Source organism: Oryctolagus cuniculus, chromosome 15, assembly GCF_051225735.1.
Source record: "Oryctolagus cuniculus isolate XC-2025 breed Fujian yellow rabbit chromosome 15, ASM5122573v1, whole genome shotgun sequence".
NCBI classification, from domain to species: domain Eukaryota; kingdom Metazoa; phylum Chordata; class Mammalia; order Lagomorpha; family Leporidae; genus Oryctolagus; species Oryctolagus cuniculus.
The window spans coordinates 70,396,077-70,411,278 of record NC_142881.1 but is presented as its reverse complement, the minus strand read 5'-3'; the positions used below and the strand labels follow the sequence as shown (position 1 = coordinate 70,411,278).

At 48.4% G+C, this 15,202-nt stretch overlaps 2 protein-coding genes across 3 annotated transcripts in view; both read right to left on the bottom strand.

Annotated features, from left to right (window-relative positions):
• LOC138845395 (cytoplasmic polyadenylated homeobox-like protein 2) overlaps positions 1–15,202 on the bottom strand; it is a 99,288-nt gene that overhangs the window by 27,738 nt on the left and 56,348 nt on the right. The window lies entirely within an intron of this gene.
• LOC149122052 (cytoplasmic polyadenylated homeobox-like protein 2) lies at positions 3,827–10,925 on the bottom strand. Of its 2 annotated transcripts, none has more exons than XM_089313549.1 (3): positions 10,526–10,925; positions 6,114–6,292; positions 3,827–4,954 (listed from the first exon to the last, which is right to left on the bottom strand). In XM_089313549.1, the coding sequence occupies exons 1-3, from the start codon at positions 10,602–10,604 to the stop codon at positions 4,109–4,111; spliced, it is 1,104 nt and encodes a 367-aa protein (XP_089169675.1). In that variant the 5' UTR covers positions 10,605–10,925; the 3' UTR covers positions 3,827–4,108. The 2 variants fall into 2 exon arrangements, 1 of the variants encoding a protein (XP_089169675.1); XR_016221009.1 differs by having other exon boundaries at positions 3,828–4,954; positions 6,101–6,292; positions 10,526–10,766.

The following is a 15,202-nucleotide window of genomic DNA, read 5'->3' as shown; positions in this document are numbered from 1 at the left end:
TTTTGAGGGATTGTAGAGTGAGGGAGTGGCTGGGATAGAGGAAAAAGAGAAGCAAGAGGGCCCTACCTGCTCAAGCAACCCACAGCAGCACGCATCGTGTGTTCAAAACCCAACTCCTGCTGGGCTCTTGCAGCTCTCCTTGCTGTGAGGCCCAATCCCTGGGGGTACAGCATTGCAAGATCACCCTTCTTGGAATATTCTTGGGAAAACAAGAAAGAGAATAAATTGTTAGATGCTGTGCCCCTGCCCATGCCCATGCCTGTTGTCTAAATCCTACTCTCCGAGTTACAGATTTTTTAAGGATGTATTTATTTGAAAGGCAGAATGACAGAGAGACAGACAGGCAGACAGAAGTCTTCCATCCACTGCTTCACTCCCCCAAAAGGCCGCAATGGCTGGAGCTGTACCAGGATGAGGCGCTTCTTCCGCGTCTCACACATAGGTGTAGGGGCCCAAGGACTTGGACCATCTTCCAGCACACTCCCAGGTGCATTAGCTGGGAGCTAGATCAGAAGTGGAACAGCTGAGACTTGAACTGGCAACCATATGGGGTAGTAGCTTTCCCCACTACACCACAGCACCGGACTCTGGAGACATGTTGCTTTTTTTTCATATTTATTTATTTATTTGAAAGTCAGAGTTTCACAGAGAGGAAAGTCAGAGAGGGAGAGAGAGGACTTCCATCTGGTGGTTCACTCCCCAGTTGGCTGCAACGGCTGAAACTGTGCAGATCTAAAGCTGGGAGCAAGGAGTTTCTTCTGTGTCTCCCATATAGGTGCAGGGGCCCAAGGACAAGGGCCATCTTCTGCTTTCCCAGGCCGTAGCAGAGAGCTGGATAGGAAGTGGAGCAGCCAGGTTTTAAACCGGTGCCCACATGAGATGCCGGCGCTCAGGCCAGAGTGTTAACCCATTGCGCCACAGCGCCGGCCCGGGGAGAGCTGTTTTTTCACATTTCCCTCCCTCCCTGGAGGCAGCAACATACACTGCTCAAAACGAGGGACCGCACCCATGGTGAAATTTAAAGGAGTCCATGCAACCTGGGTCTTTCTCCAAACTTTTCTTCCAAGGGACAAATAGCTGGCAATTAAACACCAAGATTAGAAGATGTGAATCTAAAACTTGAAAATAACACATTTTCCATACACAAATACTCTACGAATGAAAGCCCTAATGGTACTTCAGATAATTTATAGCAGTAAATTAAAATCCCTAGATGAAATGAACTTAGTATTAGAAATCATAATCTCAAAAGTTACTCAAGGAGAAATGATAGTTTCTAATCAATGATAATGAGATCAGGAGGCAAAATCTCCCTATAATGAATCTATCAGAGCCGTCATTGTAAAATCCAAACGTTTAATGAAGGGCTAAGTGTAGTGTTGTACAAAATTATAGAAAATAGTAAGAAAGGTAGCATAACTAACTCCTATAATCCTAGTTTAACATGACACAACCCCCTACAATAACTACTGTCGCTCCCCATCTTCATGGGGGAACGACACAGGACCCTGCGCTGTTCTTTCGTCTGCTCGGCCCTCCCCGGGTTTGCTGCTGGTTCTTCCCGGGTTGGCTACTGTCCCTTCCACCTCCGTGGAAGGGCAGTTCCCCCTGGCCACATTCCCCACTTCCGCAGGGGAGCGGCACACCGCCGGCCGGCTCTCTCGGGGGCTGCACAGGTGTTCCTCTTAGATGTTCCCCTTAGATGTTCCTGGTGCATGCCGTCTCTCTCCTCCTTTATAATCCTCCTCCACCAATCCTAACTCGGCTGCCCACACGCCGAGTATGCTGCTCTCCTCCAATCAGGAGCAAGTCCTACAGTTTATTGGCTGAACTGGAGGCAGCTGTGTAGAAGCTGTTTTCTTCTCTCCCGGCGCCATATTGTGGGAGAGCAGATACATAGAATAAGTCTTAATTCCAGTAACTCAGTCTAGTCCGAGTTGCTCCCCACAGATCCCCCTTTCTTTTTATTTTTTGGCGTTGATACGCGCCTGTCTTCGGTGCCCCGCGGCACATACTCTGCTCTGCTTGCTAGAGTTGCCACAGGTTCTTACAAGTCCTATCAATCAGGCAAACCGAATCCGGGTCCTCTCTTCGCCATGTTGTGAGGAGGTTTTTAGGCGCTGATGCGTGCCTGTGTTCGGTGACCTGCGGCTCATACTCTGGTCGAGCCGCCTGCTGGTGCTTACCGCCTTAATCAGGCAGACCGAATCCAAGCTCTCTCATTGCCATGTTGTGGGGTGACTTATTGGTGTTGATTCGTGCCTATCTTCGGTGACCTGCAGCTCATACTCTGGTCGAGCTGCCCGCTGGTGCTTACCGCCTTACTAATCAGGCAGACTGAATCCAAGCTCTCTCATTGCTGTGTTGTGGGGAGGCCTTATTGATGTTAATTCGTGCCTGTCTTCGGTGACCTGCGGCGCATAAGCTGCTAGCCGCCCGCAGGTGCTCATCGCCTCACTAATCAGGCAGACCGAATCCAAGCCTTCTCATTGCAGTATTGTGGGGAGGCCTTTCTATTTCTCTATTTCTCTATCTCCGGGCATTCCTATTTCTCCCATTTTACTTCTGTCTGCCAACATTCCTATCTCTCTCATTTTACTTCTAAACTTCTGTTTCTCTTATCCCCGTGGCTTCCCGGCGCCCGCCCCGAGGCTGCTTCTCAGCGGCTTTCTGGCTCTGAGCCGCTTCAGCCCGCACCTCTCTCATCTACGCTGCTTTGCACTAGCCCAGCGTTCCCTATTTACTTGAGCCCCGCACGCTCTGTCTGCGCGCGGCAGCCTCCGCGAGTCACACAGCGTAGCTTACGTCTCCGCCACTAGCATTCAATCCAAGTTCCCCGGGCTAACCTGGCGAATTCAACCCAGCTCACGTCTCCGCCCCACGATTTGGCTTCCCGTCCTTTGCTCCCCGGGCTAATCAGACGGATCCCAATCTGGCTTACGTTTCCGCTTCTGGTTTCAACTTTTCGCCCCCCATTCCCGGGCTAACTTGAGAATCCCAAAGTGGCTTTCGTCTCCGCCTCGGCCTGCCCCCCGCAGCTTCAATTTCCCTAACATTTTTCTCTACCCGGTATGTTTCCCCAAGCTTTCCTCCAACAATACTCCTCCCTCATTTCTCCTGGCCTCTCCCCACAGTCCGCATCCGAGTCTGTTTGTTCTAGCTTTCACTTTCGCTTTCGACCTTAGAGATTTCTCCCAGCTTCCCCCCGTAGTCCGTATCCGAGTCTATGCCTAGGCTTTCAATAGCTTCTTCCGGCACCTTTTTCGTCCGGCTTTTCCTTAGGCTGTTTGCTAGTCTCTCTCTCCGGTATTTTCCCAGTTCTTCCCGTTTCTTCCCTCCTAAGTTTCCTATCCGAGTCACGGCACCATTATGTCGCTCCCCGCCTTCATGGGGGAACGACACAGGACCCTGCGCTGTTCTTTCGTCTGCTCAGCCCTCCCCGGGTTTGCTGCTGGTTCTTCCCGGGTTGGCTACTGTCCCTTCCACCTCCGTGGAAGGGCGGTTCCCCCTGGCCACATTCCCCACTTCCGCAGGGGAGCGGCACACCGCCGGCCGGCTCTCTCGGGGGCTGCACAGGTGTTCCTCTTAGATGTTCCCCTTAGATGTTCCTGGTGCATGCCGTCTCTCTCCTCCTTTATAATCCTCCTCCACCAATCCTAACTCGGCTGCCCACACGCCGAGTACGCTGCTCTCCTCCAATCAGGGAGCAAGTCCTACAGTTTATTGGCTGAACTGGAGGCAGCTGTGTAGAAGCTGTTTTCTTCTCTCCCAGCACCATATTGTGGGAGAGCAGATGCATAGAATAAGTCTTAATTCCAGTAACTCAGTCTAGTCCGAGTTGCTCCCCACAACTACCAGTACAAAATGTCCTTCAAGAATATAAATGCCAACATGATAGAAAATACGTTCACAACCCTAACCAGCCACGCACACAAAGGATGTACACTATGAGCTAGTTCCTTTCTTTCAAGAACCTTCGACTCCCAGGTACACAACTGTAGTATGACAGCCATCTGCTGACTCAAAAGCCCAACGCCATTTCCTGCAGCCACGTTTCTAGTCCCAGAAGTTGGCACCGGTGTGTTCCTCTTTCAAAATGTCCTGGATTTCAGAACTGGGCATCACGGGCACCTTCTTGCTGCGTATCTTGCTCGTGAGGTTCTGTTGGAGAACTGAGTACCCGCAGAGCTGTGCTCAACACCTGCAAGAACGTGAGCTCTCCATCACCTTGACGATCTCCAGGCTGCTGCTGGGACAGAGGAAAAGGCACCCTGTTCTCTGCGCTGTTGTGATTCTGCTGCATTGGAAACTGGTCCTGGGAGGGCAGCTCCTGCCAGTAATCCGGAGGCTGCTGGGGCTGCTGAGGGTGCGTTCCCCAGCCATTCTGCTGCCATTCTTCACATAGTGGGTAACGAAGAGAGCTCTTCTGCTCCTGCAGCTGTTGCATTGCTCCCTGAGCACTGGGAACACCGGGTAGCAGGGAAGGCCAATCAGGCTGCATGACCCTCATCTCTGACCTGGAATTCCCAAAATACGGTGCAGATGAAAAAGGATGAATAAACCTTGCTCCTGGAATGCCACGGGGAAAAGATCCACCTCCTACGTTCCCTTGATTCTCCAGAGCATAGCTCGGTGCCTCTTGAGCACCTCGAACCCCAGAATCCCAGGAGCCGTAGAGCGGGCTGGGAACCTCCCATGTGGGTGGAGTGGAGTAGACAGCTCCGCCCAGCACAGATGCCTGGGAAGTGTTGGGAGACCGCTCCTGGGCATGTGGAGTGGCATAGACAGCTCTGCCCAGCACAGCCGCCTGGGCAGCGTTGGGAGACCACTCCTGGGAATTCTGCAGGCTTACACCTGGGGGACCTTGGACAGGGAGTGCATATGGCATCCTGGCTTCAAGCACTTTGCGTCTCTTCTTGGCTGGTAGTCTGGCTCTTTTATTTTGGAACCAGTTCTAAAAAAGAAATGAAAGAGAAATTACTTTTGAGTCTATATATTCCCCAATGTAGGAGAATCTTGTAGTTCATCTTAGGATCAGCATCATCACTGATTTGCTTCGTGACCTTGAGTAAGACATGAAAAATGCAAGCACGCTTTCCTGGGGCTTCCTGTGTTATTATATTTATAATACGAGAATGCATTTACAGTAAATATGATATGTAAATGTATATATAAATATATATTTATGATAATTAAAATCATGTAATCGTGCACAATTTGGGATTCCCATCTGCCTTCACAGGAGGCACGGGCCCTTATGTATGAGCAAATCCCTACTTTTCCAAATCTTCTACCAACCTATTTGCACCCTCTGCATTTAGACGTGAAGCAGCTGTTCTCAAAATACATTCCCTTAGCTTGCTTATTTTACTCCAACTGCTTTTCCAGAATGAATTCCTAATTCAACATATTCTAAATCATATTCTAAATGTCATTTTCTTCAAAGGCCATACCCAAAACAAACAAGCGTCTGCCATAACTTAGCGGTATTACTTTATACCTTACCCTAAGTGTTTTGTGGAACCTCTACTCTTTACTTTTTCTCCTTTGTAAAATGAGAGTAATTGGGGTCAGCGCTGTGGCATAGTAGGTAAAGCTGCCAGCTGCAGAACTGGCATTCCATATGGGCACCAGTTCAAGTCCTGGCTGCTCCATTCCAATCCAGCTCTCTGCTATGGCCTGGGAAAGCAGTGGAAGATGGCCCAAGTGCTTGGGCCCCTGTACCCACATGAGAGACCCAGAAGAAGCTCCTGGATCCTGGCTTTGGATCAACATAGCTCCGGCTGTTGAGGCCAGGGGGGGAGTGAACCAGCAGATGGGAGACCTTGCTCTCTCTCTCTGCCTCTCCTTCTCTCTCTCTGCCTCTCCTTCTTTCTCTCTGCCTCTCCTCTCTCTCTGTGTAAATCTGACTTTCAAATAAATAAATCTTTTTCAAAAATAACACATACTATACTTTAATATAGTCACATCCACAATGTGATGAAGAAGAAATGGGACCAAATTTCAACGCTGTTTTATGTGATGAAATGCTGTTATACTTTTTCATAATTAGTTGATTTTTTATTATTGTCCACAAAGACATATTCATGTAAATATCTACGTAGTTTATGTACCTCGATTGTGTAAAACGAACAATGGAGTTTTTTGACCAGTTCCTCCTTGGTCGTATAGTCGGGATAAGGACTCTCTGCAAATGATTGATTCAGTATGTGCAGTTCCTCAGGTGTAAATTTATGGCGTGCTTTTCCTTTTCTTCTTCCATGTTGTGTTTCTATGTTGTCATGGCCATCTCCTGAAAAATACAGAGAGAGAAAACACAAGAATATTAGCAAGATCCAGAAAAACAAAAGACCTCTGTGAGAGAATAAAATTTTAGAAAGGTGATACCTTCCCTCTTACCTAGTCATAATAAAATGAATAATGGACTGTGGGCATATCTTTTGAAACTTATGGTGAGAAGATGATAGTATTTAGGTCATAAAGGTAACAGGAGTGAAGAAGGTTTTCTTTAGTGAAAATTGATGTACTACAAAGACAGAGATGGTGGGAAAACACTCAGCCACACTAGTAATTGAGGCAATGTAAATAAACCAGCTGACGACAATCTGGTAAACAATAATTTAAATATATGGGGGCAAAGTGCGAAAGGACTAACATGGATTGACAAGGATAGGTCTGGTACCCCTATTGCTTGTTATCACTGCGTGGGCTTTTTTGCTCAATGCAATGAAGTCGAAAGTGGCCATACTCTCCACTGTGTCAATCAACTAAATGGCACTTAAAGATTTAACACCAAGTCTACAGGTCATTTTTCCTTCACCCGTGTCAGACATGCCAGCGAGAGGAAAGCACCGAGGGTCTAAACCTGTCCTCTGGTGTGTGCTCATCTCCCGGATGCTGGAAGGGGAGCAGACCTTACAGACAAACCAACGTTGGCACAGTTCTCTACTGCAGAGGCCACCAGAAGAACTGACACGAGGCAATCCTGTTTTTCTTAAATCAGAATTTAAGTGAAAAAACTTACAAGGACTGCAGACCAAATTCACAACCTTCATATGTCTGCTTCAAAGGGTATAACCTAGCTGCCGGGGGTTGGGCTGCAGTATGTTAAGTTACCCCTGAGGACATCAGCATCCCATATGAGCAATGATTTGAGTCCATCTGCTCTACCAGTCCAGCCCCCCGCTGAAGCCCCTGGGAAAGCAGTGGAAAACTGGCCAAGTGCTTGGGCCCCCACCACCCATGTGGGAGACCCAGATGGAGTTCCATGCTCCTGGCTTCTGCCTGGCCCAGCCTTGGCCATTGCAGTCATTTGGGGAGTGAACCAGAGGATGGCAGATCTCTGTGTGTCTCTCTCTCTATCACTGCCTTTATATAAATCTTTTTAAAAAGGTCAATCTGAACATACTATAGACTACCTAAGGCAAAACCGAGACACTTCATCACAGAAACTGTGACATTCAAAACATAGTGTGGACATCGCAAATGATCAGGTGTGGAGAGAGACAGAGAGGGAGAGAGGGAAAGAGGAGGCAGGGGAGAGAAGAAGGAGAGATAAGGAGATGAGGAGAGAGGGAGAGAGAAAGAGGGAGGGGGAGAGGGAGAGAGGGAGAGAGAAGGGGGAGAGCGAGAGCAGAGCTGAGGAAAGGGTCAGAAAGTCAGCCAGCAAACCTCCAAATACACAAACCCCGAAAGCCCGTTGCTGTTCTCCTCGACTCCCCTTCCTTCAGCTTTCTCTAGCCTCTGCTCCCAGAGCACACCTGCACACCAAGTAGCTACTAGAGCAGGACTGTGGGGGACAGCGCGACAGAGAGGTGCCAGTAAGAAGTGCTGGATTGGGCTGGCACTGTGGAGTAGCAGGTAAAGCTGCTGCCTGCAGTGCTGGCATCCCATATGGACACTGGTTCTGATCCAGCTCTCTGCCACAGCCTGGGAAAGCAGATGATGGCCCAAGTCCTTGGGCCCCTGCACCCACATGGGAGATCTGGAAGGAGCTCCTGGCTTCAGGTTGGCACAGCTCTGGTCATTGCAGACAACTGGGGAGTGAACCAGCAGATGGAAGGACCCTCTCCCTATTCTCTTTCTCTCCCTCTCTGTTTGTCTGCCTCTCTGTAATTCTGCCTTTCAAATAAATAAAATAAACCTTCAAATAAAATTTTAAGAAGTATCTTAAGCATTTGGCAGTGAAATGGAGCTATGTGGGTTTTTTTAAAAAACATTTATTTATTTGAAAGTCAGAGTTACACAGAGAGAGGAGAGGCAGAGAGAGAGAGAAGTCTTCCATCTGATGGTTCACTCCCCAATTGGCTGCAATGCCTGAGCTGTGCTGATCCCAAGCCAGGAGCCTGGAGCTTCTTCCAGGTCTCCCACGTGGGTGCAGGGGCCCAAGGACTTGGGCCATCTTCCACTGCTTTCCCAGGCCATAGCAGAGAGCTGGATTGGACGTGGAGCAGCCAGTTCTCAAAATGGCACCCATATGGGATACCGATGCTTCAGGATAGAGCATTAACCCTCTGTGCCACAGCGCCAGCCCCCACAAAAATTTTGTAAAAGTATTATAGGGCCGGGGCCCAAGGCTCACTTGGCTAATCCTCCACCTGCAGAGCCGGCACCCCAGGTTCTAGTCCCGGTTGGGGCACCGGATTCTGTCCCCATTGCCCATCTTCCAGTCCAGCTCTCTGCTGTGGCCCAGGAAGGCAGTGAGGATGTCCCAAGTGCTTGGGCCCTGCACCCACATGGGAGACCAGGAGGAAGCACCTGGCTCCTGGCTTCGGATTGGCACAGCGTGATGGCCGCAGCGCCCATTTTGGGGGTGAACCAAAGGAAAAGGAAGACCTTTCTCTCTGTTTCTCTCTCACTAACTCAGCCTGTCCAGGAAAAAAAAAATTATACATTCAGGGCTGGTGTTGTTTCATGGCAAGTTAAGCCTCTGCCTCCAGTGCCAGCATGCCATATGGGTGCCAGCTCAAGTCCCAGTTGCTCCACTTCCCATCCAGCTCCCCGCTTAGCCCTGGGAAAGCAGAAGAGGATGACCCAAGTGCTTGGGCCCCTGCACCATGTGGGAGGCCGGGAAGAAGCTCCTGGCTTCAGCCTGGCCCAACCCTGCCCATTTGCTGCCATTTGGGGAGTGAACCAGTAGATGGAAGATCCCTCTCTCTATCTCTCTGTAACTATCCCTTTCAAATAAATATAAATAAATGTTTTTAAACATATTGATTATATGAATAATTGGTGTAAAGCATTTTGTATAAACCCAAATTCAAACAGAGAACACACTGTTGGTTGGAACTCTTTCCTTCAGAACAGGCAAAGAGGGGATAAGAGCGCTTTCTGCTCCCAGCAAAACCTCCCTGGGGAGCATCTATCGCTGAGGTGCTCCAGGGTATCTGGTCCCTACCCCCAGCCCGGCCACTCACTAGAACTCCACAGGAAAAGTTCCCAGTATTTCTGACCAGCAATTTGTATACCTAAACACACATTTTAAAAACACACTGGTTGTTTTGTTTTAAATCAAATTTGTTTGTTTAAATAAAATCTCAGCAGTAAAACTGGCAGCTGAGCCCACAATCTTCACCTGGGAGGCCCCTCCCTCCCCTGTGGTCCAGAGCAGCTTCTGGAAGGGCTTCACACCCTAAGGGCACCATTGTTCTGGGGCCTTGGATTTTGCCTTTGGGACAGAGTGAGGAGCTGAGAGGGCTCCCCCTCCACCATGGGCACTTTCCAAGGATTTTCTGAAGACCTCCTAGAGCTGGGAGGCCTCTGTGAGTTGACTGAGATGTCACACTCACAAGCTGCCAGACAGACTGTCGTTGACCCAGGACTTCTCTCACCCAGTGCTTGTTTAGAGAAAGAAGTCAGGGCCAGAACCCAAGACTTCGGAACTCCAGCTTTTATTTTATTTTATTTTATTTTATTTTATTTTATTTTTTGACAAGCAGAGTTACTCAGTGAGAGAGAGACAGAGAGAAAGGTCTTCCGTCCATTGGTTCATTCCCCAAATGGCACAACGGCCGGCGCTGCCTGAAGAATCTAACTTGGCTCCAATAGAAGAAGTCCTCAGAGAAACGAATATCATGAAACACCTATTCTTGGTTTCAAAGTTTGTTTGCACCAAAACATTTCTGAATTCCACTATTCCACCGACACTGTGAAGTTCCCTGCTCCAGTATTACACCACCAAGGCTGTTTCCTCCCCCTACCCTTCCCATCTTTCCCCACACCTCCCACCCCTTCATTCTGAAGGGAACCCAAGACACTGTTCTACCTAAACTACTTCCAGGTACATCTTTAAAATGCAGAAAACTTTTTAAGGCAACCCCAAGTTGGGTTAATTTTTAAACACCTGAGCCTTTGGGAAATCCTACCCCTGCATTCAGCCAGGCGGTAGCCAGAGACAATGACACCTGTGACACTAGTGGCCCCTGGACCACGAGCCTGCACTTCTGAAAGACGAAAGCTCAAAGCCCCACAGAACACCAGGACAGCGAGAACCCGGCCTTGCCGAAAGCCGCACATGGAAACTCACCTTTGGAAGCCATGTCTGGGAGCCCTCCTGAGACCGTCTTCTTGGGCAGTGAAGTGAGGGCTGCTGGTACAGCGTTCATTTAATATAAACCTGGGATGGCCACCCTAGGCACGCCTTAGACCCAGCCCTTCTCCAGCCCCTGCCACACCCTACACACAGCTCCCCCTAGGCACAACAGGATTTCCAAAATCTCCATTTGTATCTCCAGTCACTGAACACCCATGGGAACTAATTTTCTCATTTAGCCCTGGCCAAATGATAACTGATAACTGAGAGTTTGGAGGCTGCTGAGGCCAGAGACTCACAGCGAATGAGGACGTTAAAGAATATAAGACTGCAGGCATTGTGGCAAAGCTTGTTAAGCTGCCACGTAGGATGCCCCCAGCCCATAGCAGAGTGTGGGTTCCAGTCCCAGTTACTCTGCTCCCAATCCGGCTTCACACCAAAGTAGCCGGGGAAGCAGCAGGTGATGGCTCAGGTGCATGGGCCCTATAGCCTACACTGGGAGACCTGGATGCATTTCTAGGTTCCTGGCTTCAGCCTGACCCAGCTTTGGCTGTTGTAGACATTTGGGGAGTGAACCAGCAAACAGAAGGTTTCTCTCTCTCTTGCTCTCTCTCACTCAGCCTCTCAGGTACACAAAAATAAATGGTTTTCAGAAGTCAGCATAAGGGGCCAGCATTAAGGTATAGTGGGTATGGCAGCATCCCACACGGGTGCTGGCTCATGTCCTGGCTGCTGCACTTCCCATGCAGCTCCCTGCTAATGGCTTGGGAAAGCAGTGGAAGATGGCCCAAGGGCTTGGGACCCTGCCACCCACATGGGAGACTCAGAAGAAGCTCCAGGTTCCTGGCTTTGGCCTGGCCCAGCCTTTTTTTTGCCTGTTGCAGCCACCTGGGAAGAAGATTCTTCTCTCTCTCGCTCTCTCTGTAACTCTTTCAAATAAAAACAAATCTTAAAAAAAAAAGTCAATATAAGTCTAACATCATACAGTAATTAAATCATTGAAATAATTCATTCAAAACAGCCAAAACCTCCATAGAATAGTTTGAGAACTGGACATCTGAAAGGAGACTAGGGCTGAGAGAAAACAAACTAAAATTAAGTTGGGGAGCCGATGCTGTGGCATAGTGGGGAGAGCTGCCGCCTGCCGTGCCGGCATCCCATATGGACACTGGTTCATGTCCAGGCTGCTCCACTTCCGATCCAGCTCTCTGCTACAGCCTGGGAAAGCAGTAGAGGATGGCCCAAGTGCTTGGGTCCCTGCACCGCATGGGAGGCCTGGAAGAAGCTCCTGGCTCCTGGCTTCAGATCAGTGCAGCTCCAGCCATTGCGGCCAGCTGGGGAGTGAACCAGAGGATGGAAGCTCTCTCTCTCTCTCTCTTGCCCCTTCTTCTCTCTCCGTGTAGCTCTGACTTTCAAATAAATAAATAAATCTTTAAAAAATTAAGTTGGACCTAGCCCGGTTTCCCTGGCTTTTTTTTTTTTTTTTTCCTGCAATTAAAGTTCATTACCTCAGCACCGTGAATTTCCACTAGATGGTGCCTTTCCCTCTTCCATCAAACTTGTTTCAAAGAATATTTTGACCAGGTGAATTCACTTGCTTTTATGCTCTCCCCAACTCCAGGCAGTCACTTCTATTCTCATGCCATTATTTAGACATCACTGGCAAAGGTCAACATACCAGCTCCCACACTGCCCAATCGTAGGGTTCACCTTCTAAATCATCAACCTCTATTGGACAATCTCTCTTTTTCTACCTGAACAACTCAGGAGAGTTTTCATATTTTTCCTGTGGACCTTGACTTCGGGGGATGTTCACTGAGTAGTGCATTGACCTTGCTTTGTTAAGATTTACAGGCGTTGCTGGGGCATAGTAGGCTGAGCCTCTACCTGCATCACCAGCATCCCAGTTCCAGTCCCAGCTGCTTCTCTTCAGATCTGGCTCTGTGCTGTGGCCTGGGAAAGCAGTGGAAGATGACCCAAGTGCTGGGGCCCCAGCACCCGCATGGGAGACCAGGAAAAAGCTCCAGGCTCCTGGCTTTGGATTGGCCCAGCTCTTACTGTTTCAGCCATTTGGGGAGGAAACCAGCAGATGGAAGACTTTTCTCTCTGTCTCTCCCTCTCTCTCTCTCTGTAACTCTATCTCACAAATAAATAAATAAAACCTTTAAAATGTTATTTATTTATTTGAAAGCCAGAGAGAGAGAGAGAGAGAGATCTTGCCTCTGTTGGTTCACTCCTCAGATGGCTGCAATGGCCGTAACTGCGCAGATCCAAAGCCAGGAGCCAGGAGCTTCCTACAGGTCTCCTACACGTATGCAGGGCCCAAGGACATGGGCCATCCTCCACTGCTTTCCCAGCCCACAGCAGAGAGCTGGATCAGAAGTGGAGCAGCCAGTTCTCAAACTGGCACCCATATGGGATGTCAGTGCTTCAGGCTAGGGCGATAACCTGCTAAGCCACAGCTTATCCTATATGCCTGCCTATGACACCAACACACACCCAATCCTGTGTATTGAGCCCTGCAGTGTAGGTATGACCAGCACAAATATAGTCCCTGAAATCAGTATTCAGGTGAACTTTAGAAACACATGCCTCCCAATTATCACCTACAAGGAAAAGCCAGAACTTGGGGAACTCCTGGCAGCTCTATGACCGGGCTCCCACTCCTGTTCAGCTTGGCCTTGGAGAATCACCACTGGCCAACTGTGAGCTCCCACCAGGCTTGTACATGTCTGAGAACTGAAAAACTCTGTCCTGCCAGCCTGACACCTGTTTCAAGTGCTACAGGAAGAGTTCCCAGTGATGCTGGAAGAAAATGCTTTGACCACAATCAAGTTATCAGCATGGCAACTTTGATAAAGGTCATCAGTTTAAAAAAGAATAAAACAAAGTGTGGTAACAAATGAACTTGAGATGCTGGTGCTCTACAGAGTGGACTTGTGTTTCCTAAATGTCTTTTCTCTGGACTTTTTATTATTATTATTATTTCCCAGAAGTTTGGAATTTTTTTCACTTTTGGGATCAATGACTTATATATTCATTTCCCCCATTGTTTCTGTGATGTCAACAGTTTAACTTAAAGTCCAAACCTATGTTCAGTTCGTGGTTTACCTGTTCAAAATGTAGCATTTTCAGGGCCAGAGTTGGGTGCAGTGGGTTAGGCTGCTGCTGTCTGCAATGCCAGCATCCCACATGGACATCAATTTGATTCCTGGCTGCTCCACTTCTGATTCAGCTCCCTATTAATGTGCCTGGAAAAGCATTGCAAGAAGGCCCAAGGCTTTGGGCCTCTGCACCCACTTAGGATACTAGAAGAAGCTCCTGGCTTCAGCCTGGCTCAGCTCTGGCCATTGTGCCCATTTGGGGCATGCACTGGTAGATGAAAGATCTCGACCTCCATATCTCTCCCTTCGTCTCTGTAACTCTGCCTTCAAATAAATAAATAAATCTTTATTATTATTTGAAAGGTAGACTTACATAGAGAGAGGGAAAGACAGATCTTCCATCTGCTGGTTTACTCCTAAAAGGCTGCAACAGCCAAGCCTGGGCCAGGCAGAAGCCAGGAGCTTCATCCAGGTATCCCATGTGGGTGCAGGTGAAGTAACACCTTGACAGTAGGGATTCCATTTTGGGGAACCTGAGACTCCATTCTGGGAAGGTGCCCCCCCCCCACACACACACCGTGAGGCTCTGCTCTGAAACTATGGTCTAAAACAGTTGAACAATAGCAGTCCACTACATCACACTAGGCAGAGCATAGAAACCCCCTAGCGTGATCGCTCAAGCTTGGAAGTGGATAGGCTGCACCTGGGTTAATGATAAAAATGTAATTTGTCTATGCCCTACATATGATTAAAACCAATACCTGGATTAATGTCAAGATTATAATTGAAATTGTTAAGATTGCAACTGGCATTGTCAAGATTATAATTGATACTCGTTTCGCATCGGTTTTAGGTCAGCTTGACCCCCATAACCATGTATTCTCCCGATCCTAGCAACCATGTATTCCCATCCCAATTTTGCAGTTTTTGCCTTTATAAACCCTGTTGCTTTGGGCTTCAGGGTCGAGAGTTCTTTTGGGCATGAGCCCACTCTCCACCGCCGGCAATAAAGGACCATCAAATTTTATCAATGTGTGGTGCTCCTTTGATTACACTCACTCAGGTACAACACAGGGGCCCAAGCAACTGGATCACATTCTGCTGCTTTCCCAAGCACATTAGCAGGGAGCTGGATCAGAAGCGGAGTTCCAGCCGTTTTGGCTATCTGGGGAGAGGACCAGTGGATGGAAGACCTCTCTTTCTCTCCCTCTCTGCCTCTGCCTCTCTGCCTTTCAAATAAATAAATACATCTTTAACAATAAGTGGCACCACTGGGAAACAAATGGATGCCCATATGGGATGCTAGTATCGCAAGCAGCAGCTTAACCTAGTGAACAACACTGGCCCTAAGAAATCTTTTTTTCTTTTAATGTAGCATTTTTTTTTTCCATGACCTGACATTTTAAAGCCACAGCCCATCAGTTTGGTGAATCCGGTAAACTGTAAACTGGTGATTCATCAAACTGACTTCCAGCACACTGAGTTTTCCTAATGATTTTCTGTCAAATGCCCACTTAATGAGATTGCAGTTTCTTTATCTTTTTCTCTTTCTTTCTTTTTTTTTTTT